This window comes from Haematobia irritans, chromosome 2 (genome assembly GCF_050003625.1).
Source record: "Haematobia irritans isolate KBUSLIRL chromosome 2, ASM5000362v1, whole genome shotgun sequence".
In the NCBI taxonomy this organism is placed as follows: Eukaryota; Metazoa; Arthropoda; class Insecta; order Diptera; family Muscidae; genus Haematobia; species Haematobia irritans.
In genome coordinates this window covers 119424073-119436443 of record NC_134398.1, presented here as the reverse complement: position 1 = coordinate 119436443, position 12371 = coordinate 119424073, and the positions used below count along the sequence as shown (strand labels likewise).

The window sequence follows — 12371 nt, the reverse complement described above, 5'->3', positions numbered from 1 at the left end:
CACTACACTCCTGAGTCCAATCGACAGTCGGTTGAGTGGACAGCTACCGGTGAACCGTCTCCGAAGTGTGGAAAGACTCAAAAGTCCGCTGGTAAAGTAATGGCCTCTGTTTTTTGGAATGCGCATGGAATCATTTTTATCGATTATCTTGAGAAGGGAAAAACCTTCTCAAGAAGAAGAAGAAAAAAGTGTTGTTCCACCAAGACAACGCACCGTGCCACAAGTCATTGAGAACGATGGCAAAAAATTCATGAATTGGGCTTCGAATTGCTTCCCCACCCACCGTATTCTCCAGATCTGGCCCTCAGCGACTTTTTCTTGTTCTCAGACCTCAAAGGGATGCTCGCAGGGAAAAAATTTGGCTGCAATGAAGAGGTGATCGCCGAAACTGAGGCCTATTTTGAGGCAAAACCGAAGGAGTACTACCAAAATGGTATCAAAAAATTGGAACGTCGTTATAATCGTTGTATCGCTCTTGAAGGGAACTAAGTTGAATAATAAAAACGAAGTTTGACAAAAAAATGTGTTTTTCTTTGTTAGACCGGGGACTTATCAGCCAACCTGTTACTTCAAAAGGCTCTTCAAATAAAAAAAATGGGGGCAATCTGCGCGAACCGGGCCCATTAAATAAAATAAATTCGGCAATTAGGGAATAAAGTCAGAAGTAAAAACGTCCGATAATCACAGAGTACCGTCACAAAAACTCAACACAGAAGAGTAGAAAATCACAAAACCAAAATTCATAAAACCAACATAATCGCTTTTGGAACACAGCAAGGAGCCTCGAAGAATTATCCACAGTTATGTGGCGGCGAAACGGAAAATTGCAAAACCCAAGCGAATTTAATTAGTTTCGTTAGTTTACATGGATGCCTGCTAACATGCCCGAAAAAAGGACATGGAAATAGTTGTGAATGTGTCAAGGTTATGGGATGGGACGATTAACGAACAATTATCACTCAAAATATTTACGATCATTTGCACATACTCATATACAAAAGTCACACAACCATACAACACCACTAAAGCAAATATCCTGATGGGCGGACATTGCTTCTACGAAACATCCAAACATGCATTGAAGCTGATATTCACCAAGGACGAGCACCTTGCTGTGTGTGTGGGTAGTTCGATTGAAAGAAAAACTGCGACCATAGTGACCAAAAATGTCCAAACCACATAGGCTATGCAAAACCATAGGAACTTCATATACCGTAACTAAAGTGAGAAAGAGAGCGAGATAGTGACAAGGAGAAAAGAGCTACGAATTTACTTGAAGGAGTGCATTTGCCGAGTTCAAAGCATTGATGGGAGTAGTATTAAAGCATGTCGAAGGTCAATGAGATCCTGTGGAGTTTTTTTACGCTACCACAGGAACAAAACTAGAATTTTAAATATTCCACATCGAAATTCAGCTATTATCATTGCCTATGATAGATAGTTGACGAAAACCACCATCGCCACCGCCACAGTGACCGCTACGACCACCTCCGACTAAACATTTTCACCAGATATAATTTGGAGACCCCTCTCTGTGTGGATTTTGGGTTTTTGTGGCAATAATATGACAAAGTCCAAAGTGAAACTAATTTCGATATGCCTTGATTTGGGTTTAAGTTGATTTTTCTGGTTTGCCTTAGAGATTGTGTTAATTTGTTAGAGATTGTAATGCTTACTAAATGCCCATAATATGTCTTAAGTAAAGGCAATTCTTTGGTATACCGGTCAATTTCAAGAACATCTGTCCTTGGATGTTTCGAATTTTCTAGCTGCATGAAAAAAACATAAACTGCTTTAATAAATAGACTACGTCGTGCGAAATTTGAACTAAATTGTATTTCATTGTTTTAGATTTGTAAAATGCTTTGAAAAAAAGCAAAGAAAATCTAGCAAATTGCAAATTATTGAATTTAATTTAAAAAATTCGTGATATTTTAATTTAGTTATTTATTTATTAGTTTAAATTTATGTTTAATGTTGTGGTGTTCCTATGTCGTCGCTTTTTACCATTTGAAAATATCAGAAACATTAAAAAAAAATTTGGAAATCACTAACAGTGAGCGTGAAACTAAACTGTAAATACGACTTTGTTTCCCAATAATTTTTAATTCAGCCCTTATATCTACGATTTTATTACACATTATTTGGTTTAGCTACACCCTCAAAAAATCGCTTCTCTAACATATGTTCCAAATATATTTTGCAGGAAGCACATATATTATTGGATACTGCTGAAACATTAATATGTTTGTTTTATATGAACATATTATATGTTTGGAAGCATTGGGTGAATTTTCCCCAAAGAAGATTATGCTCATTCCCTCACATAATTTTCACTTCCACTAAATTTTTTAGTTCTTGGCACCTTTTTCTGTAATACAAAAATTGTTGAATAAATTATTCAATTTTATAAATTTTTAAAATTTTACCTTTCGCCAGGACGGAGAATCGAACCGAGGACCATACAGTTTGCAAGCCAACACACTATCCACTGGGCTACGTAGCTATTATAGTCACCAGTAGACAATTATGGTTATAAGTTACATTATATAGCATAGTTTGCAGCGCCCACGAGCCCATGCAAACATAACATTATTTAACAGAAACATACATTTGTTTGCCACGTGGAGCAATAGCATGTCCGCCTTTCATGTGGGTTCAATCCCTGCTCCGACCGAACACCAATTTTTTTTAATTTACACATTTATATTTATACTATATTATTTTTTATAATGAAACTTCGAAATGTGGGTTATTAAAGATTTACAGTCAGAAACAGTGCTTGATATAAACGAAATGGACTGAGCTTTTGGATAAAATATTATTTTTTTATTGCAAAAATAACAATTTGGAAACAAAAAAACTGTTTTTGGTATAAAAGTTTGAAATTTTGGAAGGAATTCAAAAAAACTCTAACAAAAGAAGAACGTGGAGTCGAGTATAAACATACATAAATAATTTTATAATATACACATAAATTTATTTAGGCGTGAACAGTTTTTTTGCTAACATTTAACACCCTTTTAAATACATTTAAAACTTCTCGTGTTTTGTACTTATTTCATTTTTACCTTTAAGGCCGGTGTTTTGCCTTTTACTTTTCTTTAATAATTCATTTTAAAGAAAATAAAGTTTTTTGGTTTAGTTGCAAAACTCGAACTTAATGCCCGCTTTTTTATTTGAGGGTGTCCGTAAATAATTAAAGAGGAACTAAACTTTGTTTTATACATTTTACTGTTTAATTTTTCACTATTTCCTCCTTTTTTCATTTTACTGTCCCAACTCTAAAAAAAGTATAATGCCCTTTCGTTATTTTTATGAAAATACCTTTGTAATTTTTGTATCTTTTCCACCGTTTTTTTTTTTAATTTCCTTTGCCTGAATATTCTGACTTATTCCTCGTACCTTGCGATTTCTTTTAACGAACCAAGAAAAAAGTTGTGGCCATAATGCCAAAATGATAAACAAAACACATGTCCAAACATACATAAAATGCTGCTCTCAAACGGCAAAAACACATGCTGTTTTTGTTAAATGTCTATTCTCTTGGTTCCGAATGTCTATTCTCTTCACTCTGAATACCCAAATTAATATTCAAATTTTAAATTTGAGCTTTGCGTACTTGATTCTAGGAAATAAATGTTAATTTATTAATTTTTCATTTTTTTTGTTTATGAGTTATCAAAGTCCCTCAAAAACTTGTTACCGACAACTTAAATTTCCAAATTCAGACTCGACTTCAAGTAGAAATTAGGCTATATTTCGAGTAAAAAACGTACACTCAAAAAAAATTAACTCTCTATTTCACTAAAGCCAATTTAACTTTATTTTAGTTCATGGAATTGTTATGTTTGGAGAAAGTTTCCGTTACTCTAATATTTTTTTGAGTACGATAGTTAAATTAACTAAAAAACGGGGGAAAAATATACACAAATTAAGCATAACGATATATTAAATTCGTATTTTTCACAAAATAGTTCATTATTTATTTCTTTAAATTTGTAAATTTTATTACAAATGCGTCCATCATGAACATCGTAAGTCACTAAAGACATTCTTGCAGTTTTGAACTCCAATTTTTTCCTTCAAACTACAAAATTTGTTTTATCAAGTGAAAAAAATTATTTATGTCAAATAAATTTTCTTGAATTTGTCGAAAAATATTTACTTATTTTTGTGAAATAGGCGTGATGCTAGCGTTTGTAATACTGTTTAGTTAAAATTTTCTAGAAATATTCAAAATTTTCTAAAATTAACTAAAAGGTTTCACTGGGTTCACTATTTTCTCAGTGAAAGCTTTTTTTTCGTAGTAAAGATACAAAAAAATCAACCAACTTTCATAAAATTTTTTAGAATCATTAAATGTCAACGAAAATCTTCTTTTATGTTATGGTGCCGATTTTTAAGTCGAATCACTTCACTATAAGGACAAAACGACTTTATTAAAAAGTTTAGCGACACTTTGGACAAGGAAAAAACTTTATATCAGACGAATGTGTTTTCTATGCTAAGCAAAATTGACATTCGTATGTTAAGGACATGAAATCTTTGGTTTCACGACAACATCTTTTTAGTGTATACAGTGTTGAAGTCTCTACTAAAACTTAAAAGTCAAAGATGAAAAACTCAACACTGCAAATCTCTTAATTGAAACAAAGCAAATGCCAAACATAAATTCAACTAAATTGTATTTTTTTCTTGGTGAAAATGCCAATAAATTAAAAAAATAAATAATGGGAATAGAACACTATTAAAAATAAGTTTTCTTAAGAAGTAAATTAAACAGACTGAGTGCTATTAAATTATATTAACCACGTTTTCATTAAGCTCTTTTATACCATGGTTAGCTTACCAACTTTTAAGCCGTACAAAGCATTATACAAGTAATACAAGTAAGGATACTTTTAAGACACAATTCTCTTGAAAATTTGGGTTTTGTGTACTTGCTTCTAGGAAGCAAATTTTAATTTTTCGTTTTTATACCCTCCATCATAGGATGGGGGTATATTAACGTTGTCATTCCGTTTGTAACACATCGAAATATTGCTCTAAGACCCCATAAAGTATATATATTCTGGGTCGTGGTGAAATTCTGAGTCGATCTAAGCATGTCCGTCCGTCCGTCTGTTGAAATCGCGCTAACTTCCGAACGAAACAAGCTATCGAGTTGAAACTTGGCACAAGTAGTTGTTATCGATGTAGGTCGGTATTGAAAATGGGCCATATCGGTCCACTTTTACGTATAGCCCCCATATAAAGGGACCCTCAGATTTGGCTTGTGGAGCCTCTAACAGAAGCATATTTCATCCGATCCGGCTGAAATTTGGTATATGGTGTTGGTATATGGTCTCTAACAACCATGCAAAAAATTGGTTCACATCGGTCCATAATTATATATAGCCCCCTGCACAGGTGTGTGGGGGGATTGTGACAGATGACAGTGGAGAAGTTTTACAAGAAATCCCCTGTATGAGATGAGTGGACTGTATAAGGTTGTGTGTGTGTGTGTGCTTGGGTTTATTATTTCTCCAAGTAATGAGAAATAATAAACAAAGCGTTTGATGGAGTGAAACCCAACCGGAAAAGGAACAAAAAATAACAAGTGGAGGTTTCAGTTTTCAATGTACAATTAACAATATTTATTTATAAATATGATATAGGGGAAAAGGTAGAGAAGAGAGATCAGCAGAGGAGAAATACAATGCTTACCGTCGGGTAGTTAGAGAAGAAGTGAAGTAAAAAGCTAGGATCTTAAGGCTTAGTGTACTAACTTTTACAACAATAATATTTACAATAGATGTTATCGATATCAATTCAGCAATATTTTAGTACATATAATTCAAAATAAACAAATTGATCAGAAATTCAAGAGATCGATAATTATGTAAATATGATATATTAAACAATTCATTTAAATTCAAATTCATAAAATTCATTCATGTATAAAATTCAAAAGATTCATAAAATTCATTCAAATATAAAAAATCAAAAAATATGTTTGGCAAACTATGAAGTTTGTCCATGCCCCCGGCCTTGCACTTATGCAAATTTCGACTTGCAAAGCACGGTAGCAATGGACTTTATAGCCTCGGCCAGGATATGCTGGTTCCGCTTAGGACGTTGGTTGGAGCGTCTCCTCTGCATCTTATTGTTGGTATGAGCATGTTGTGGTGTAGGCTGTCGTGGTGGTCGTCTTATCGTAGTTGATGTCTGCGGTATTGGGTTCTTCGTGAACCATCGGATGGGCCTTCTTGTTTGTTGTGTAGTTGTACTGTTGTGTCTTCCCGTGATTATTACTCGTCTTCTAGTGGTATTGTTTCTTGATGGTGTTTGGCGTGTCGTCGTGTTCCTTTCCCTAGGCGTGTAGTAGGCTGGTGAAGTTGCGGATGGCGTCCTCGCTATTTGTGGATGCAGCATAGTGTGATGCTGATAGCCACACTTCCGACAGGTCGCTGGGGAACTGCACCGTTCAACTGTGTGGCTTTTTGCCAAACAGTTCATGCAGTAATTATATGTCCGAACCGTCACCCTTCTATCCGCCACAGGCATCATTATAAAAATTGGGCAATCCCGCAAAGAGTGTCTTTCCTTGCAGATGCCGCAATCGTAAACTTGATGGTGGGACATTTTTAGTTAGTAATCTGTAATTGGAAAGGACTTTAGTATGGGATAATGGGAAGGTTATGAAAAGATTTTATGAGAGGAAGGAATGTGAAAAGGTAAGATTTAAGAGGTTGGTTCAGGAGAGGCTTGGTCTAAGAGCGGTAAGTAGCATAATTTCACGATAGGGCGAGTGATAATTCCTGAAGCAACTTTGATATCCGCAACACGAATATTATTGTCGGAACCATGATGAGTATTTACGATTCTACCCAAGCGCCAGTCGCTAGGTGGTAACAAATCGTCCATGACGACAACCAAATCGCCAATCTTTAAATTGGGACCTGAATTTTTCCACTTATATCGTTTGTGTAGAGATTTCAGATAGTCCTCTTTCCATCTGATAGCAAATTGATGGTGCAGAGCTTTTAACTTTGTCCATCTATTGAGAAGAGATAAGTTTTGAGATGGGGTTTCAGGGAAAGACATAATTGGTGATCCTTTTAAAAAGTGACCCGAAGTAAGAGCTGTCAAATCTGATGGATCTTCAGAAACGGCAGATATGGGACGTGAGTTTAGAATTCCTTCGATTCTTGCGAGAATTGTAGCAAATTGTTCGAAAGTAAATTTATGGGCACCAGCTATTCGTTTAAAATGATGTTTAAAACTTTTTACGGCCGATTCCCATAATCCGCCCATATGCGGGGCATGCGGTGGGATAAATTGCCACTCAAAGCCGTGTGTTGAATATTTCTGGGATATGTCACTGGCGGTGGATGGGGTAGCCCCCGCCTCCCGACGAATCGTGTAAATGCAGCTTCAAAGGCTAGAGACGATAATTCTGAACAGGGTTCTAAGTGGATCGCTTTTGTAGTGAAACAAACAAAAATCGAAACGTAGCTTTTTATTATTGGAGCTCTTTTTAGAGTGGAACTTTTTAGCTCAAAAGGCCCTGCGAAGTCTACACCGGTGATATTAAAAGGAGGGGATAGTTCACATCGCACAGATGGAAGGGGAGCCATTATCTGGCTACAGGACTTTTGTTTGAATATTACACACGTTCGGCATTTATGAATTATAGCCTTCACTCGCGGTTTTAAACGGGATATATAAAATTCAGTCTGTACCATTCGGCACATTAGCGTACAATCGGCATGAGCTAATAATTGATGCAAGTTTAATAAGTATAAGTGACTGAAACGTGAGTTCCCCGAAAGAATAATAGGAAATCGCTCGTTGTATGGTAGAGACGAGTCGGCGAGTCTTCCATTAACTCGCATAATATTCTCGTGAGAAAGAAATGGATTCAAACATTTCAATTGGCTTTTATCATTAATTGGTTTCGATTCAAGAAGATTAGAATATTCGTCAGGGTAAAATTTCTTTTGCGATAATGTGATTAAACGTGATTTAACAAATGTAACTTCTTTATGAGTAAGAAATGGATTCGAAATTTTTATTGTCGATCTCCGTCGACTTAGGCAATTGTTATAAAAACGAAACATGTAGGATATAACTCGCAATGCGCGATTGTAAGACGAAAATCTGAGTAAAATATCAGTATCGTCAATTGTACTATGATAAGTTTGAACATTAACACGTTTTCCTAATTCTGGTGCAACCAATGGATTTCTTTTAGGCCACGTTGAATGTGGTTGAGTTAACCATTTTGGACCATTAAACCATAAAGAATTGGGTGTTAAATCTTGAGGTCGGCAACCTCTAGTACCGAGATCTGCAGGATTATCATGAGTCGGGACATGCCGCCAATTGCTACCAGGAACTAACTCGTGAATTTGCGAAGTTCTATTTGCAATGTATGTCTCCCAGGACCAAGGTGGTTTCGAAAGCCAACCAAGAACTATTGAAGAGTCAGTCCATAGAGTAATAGAGCTTATCTTGAAATCGAAATTCGAAGTGACATAATTGACGAGTTTAGCTAACAGAAATGCACCATTAAGTTCCAATCTTGGCAAACATACAGGTTTGAGAGGAGCGACTTTGCTTTTAGCAACCAGTAAATTAGAAAACACAACTGATTTATTAGTCTGGCATCGCAAATAAACACATGCACAATATGCAGCTTGAGACGAATCTGAAAACCCGTGGATTTCCAAAGTATCAGTAGGACAACATTGAATCCATCTTGGTATAGAGATAGAATTAATGTGAGGGAAATCGAATACGAGTCTATTCCAAGTAGCTTGTGACTCTGGACCAAGATTGTCATCCCATCCAATTCCTTCTAGCCACAATTGTTGCATTAATATTTTTGCCCGAATAATAACCGGCGCAATCCATCCCGCGGGATCAAATAATTGAGCGATTGACGATAGAACCATCCTTTTCGTCATAGTCTGTTCAAATTGTATTGGATTTATCGAGTAAGTAAACGAATCTGACAACGCGTTCCACTTTATACCCAAAGTTTTTGTAGAACTTGATTCATGGAAGCGTAAAAATTCGGAATCGTATAGGTCTTGAGACGGAATATGAGCGAGTAATTGTGGATCATTAGCTATGATCTTCTTAAGAGGAAAACCGGCATTCTTTAAAATATCACTTAGATCATTTTGAGCCTTCAAAGCCTCCTGAATAGAATACCCGCCCGATAAAATGTCGTCAACGTATGTTTCGTGTTTAAGTATTCGAGCTACTGTGGGATGAGTTGCTTGGACATCAGATGCCAGTTGCAAAAGAGTACGTATAGCAAGGAATGGCGCGCAATTAATACCAAAAGTTACTGTTTTGAGTTGATAATCTTTAATAAAGTTATTATCGGACGGTTTGAATAAAATTCGTTGATACGGTCTATCATGGGGGTGTACAAGAATCTGTCTGTACATTTTCTGAATATCCCCGCAGAAAACATACTGATATTTCCGCCAATTCAGAATAACAGAAGTGAGATCAGATTGCAATGTGGGACCGGTGTGTAACACATCGTTAAGAGAATAGCCTGATTTCGTCTTTCTGGACGCATTAAAAACAATTCGAACCTTTGTGGACTTATGTTCCGGTCGTACCACAGCGTGATGTGGCAAGTAAAATGAATTAAATTTATCATCAAAGGAAATTTCGCGAGAAGACGTTTCTTCTGCGTGATCAAGCGCTATATATTCGTTCAGAACATCATGGTACTGTGTTTTTAATTCAGAATCTTTGGAAAGGTTTCGTTCCATACGATTGTACTGAGCCAAAGCCATAAATCTAGAAGGACCCAAGTACAATGAATCAGAAAATTCTTCCTTAAAAGGAAGTCGTACCATGTAACGACCATTGGGTAAACGAGTTGTAGTTTTTCTGTAATACTCTTCACAGAACGCATCAGCAGCTGAGACGAGATGGGATGTAGGAACTTCTTCTTGTTCCCAAAATTTTCTCAGCATTTCGTTAATAGAGGATTCTTCGAATTCATGAACATTTACGGAGAATGAATGTATTGTTTCAGTCCGCATTGGACCACTGAGAACCCAGCCAAATATAGTATTATAGGCTGAAGTTTCGCCACAAATATTTTTCTTGATTCCTTCAATATTAATAAAACGTTCGGAATCATTACCCAGAACCAAATCAATTTGCGAAGATTTGTTGAAATATGGATCTGCCAACTCTAAATTTTCCAATTCTGAATTATTTGGTATTTCAAACGAAATGGCAGGAAGACGTTTTGTCACTTTCGGCAAAACAATGGCAGAAACTGTGAATTGTATTTCATGTTTCTTTGACACTATGTGCAATTGACATTGTTTGTCAGATGTTTGACGCTGGCCACCAATTCCAGATATTTCAAAACTTGACTTAGTAGTTGGAAGTTGCAACCGGGTTTGAATTCGTTTTGAAATAAATGTTCGTTGAGAACCTGGATCTATAAGGGCTCTAATCGTGAACAATTCTCCATTATGTTCAATCTGCACTAATGCAGTTCGGAGTAAAATCATATCATTATTCGATGAAAAGTTGGCTTGGATATGAGAAGAATTATTTTGCTTTGATGTAGATGGTTGTTCCTTCTGTGAGGATAAATTTTGTGTATTTTTAATGGGCTTTTGATGATTCTGGCTTTCGCTTCTATTTTCTTGAGTATTTGAATTTTCACTTGTATTTTCGTTGTATTTAGTTCGTATATGAATCAAACTGTGATGCGGTTTGTGACAAATTATACAAGTGTTTGTACTTTTACAATTAGGCTTGAGATGGGAGTTTGATAAGCAGTTACTGCAAATCTTATTTTTATAGACAAAGTCTACACGCTGTTGTGCAGTAAGTTGACGAAATTTCGGACACATTCGTAAAGAATGGTTGGTTTCACAAAGTAAACAAGTAGCTGTGAGTCTTTCTTGCGAAAGATATGTTTGTATTTTGCCAGAGCCCTGAGATGAGATGGGATTGCGCTGATCATATTTATTTGAATTTTGATGTGTAACATTATTTTGCTGCTTTGTGCACTTTATGCTTGAGATGCGTTCTACAACTTCGAATCTATTTATCAAAAATTCGTCCAGTTGATTCCACGTAGGCAGATCTCGATGTGATCTGAGGGATTGTTCCCATAAAGAGAGAGTTTCATCTGGTAATTTTGTGGAAATTAAATATATGAGAATGGGATCCCATCCGTCAACTTCGACGTTAAGAGATCGAAGAGTACATAAACAATCATTGACCGTGGACTGAATTTTTTGAATTGATTCGCTGTTTTCAACATTTGCCACAGGTATATTGAAAAGAATTTTTAATTGATTATCAACTAAAACACGTTTATTTTCATACCGAGCTTTAAGTGCGTTCCATGCCATATTAAAATTTTCATCGCACAAAGTGTAACGCTTGACTATAGCCCCAGCTGGGCCCCTGGTCTTATTGCGTAAATGATAAAGTTTTTGAGCGGGGGTCAATTTTGGATGATTTACATAAACTGCCGTGAACATATCACGGAACGAGGGCCACTCCTCGTATCCACCTTTAAACACCTCGGTGTCACACGGAGGAACTTTTATATAACTGTCGTTAGAGTTATGAGAAGAGGCGGGAATAGAACTCTGATTCTGAGGTATATATTCAGGAACTAGGCTGTGTCTGGCATTTTGACGTGCTTGGCCTCCAGATATTCGGAGAATATCTAAGATTTGAGACCTTGCGGTGTAATATGCCTCAGAACTGGCATTGAAATTTATTTTTGCATTAGCTTTAATATCCTTCGGATCGGTGGAACTCGGCGATAGCATTATATTTTGATATGAAGTCTGAAGTTGTTGCCATCTTTTCTCCAAGTCTTCCAATTTAACTTCCAATACAGAGTCCGTTTGAGATCTAATATCGCATTGTTCGAATTGCGTGCAAAAAAGTATTAAATACTCGCAATCAAAAAGAAATCTATCATATGCGGGAGATGCAGCCACTGCTGCGTTAGAATTGGAGGAAGCATTTGATCCAGAAGGACCTGATGAAAGTTCATTAGGATTGTTTGTAGGATTCATTGTCGTAAAAAATGTATCAGAAAATTATCGATTGCAAACGAGAAAATGTTTTCTTGAATTTATCAAATTAATGAATTGGAATTGCAGAAATATAGCGAGAAAAAATATATGGGTTTTTGGAATTGCAAATATGAAGTTTTGTGGGTAACCTCTAACCGTTTTAGTTGTGTTTTATGCGAAAATTTATCTCCAGAACTAATAAACTAATAAGCGGGATTTGCAAATGTTGCGAAAATATAGTAGTTTATTGTTCAAAAGATCAATTGAAAAGATAAATATGCGAAAAGAAAAATA

The 12371-nt window shown here is 35.9% G+C and overlaps 1 protein-coding gene across 1 annotated transcript; it reads right to left on the bottom strand.

Moving 5' to 3' along the window:
* Nucleotides 1–6726: 6726 nt before the first annotated feature.
* On the bottom strand, nt 6727–12077 carry LOC142225033 (uncharacterized). The gene is made up of 2 exons (XM_075294810.1): nt 7660–12077; nt 6727–7417 (listed from the first exon to the last, which is right to left on the bottom strand). The coding sequence occupies exons 1-2, from the start codon at nt 12075–12077 to the stop codon at nt 6727–6729; spliced, it is 5109 nt and encodes a 1702-aa protein (XP_075150925.1).
* Between the last annotated feature and the right edge of the window lie 294 nt (nt 12078–12371).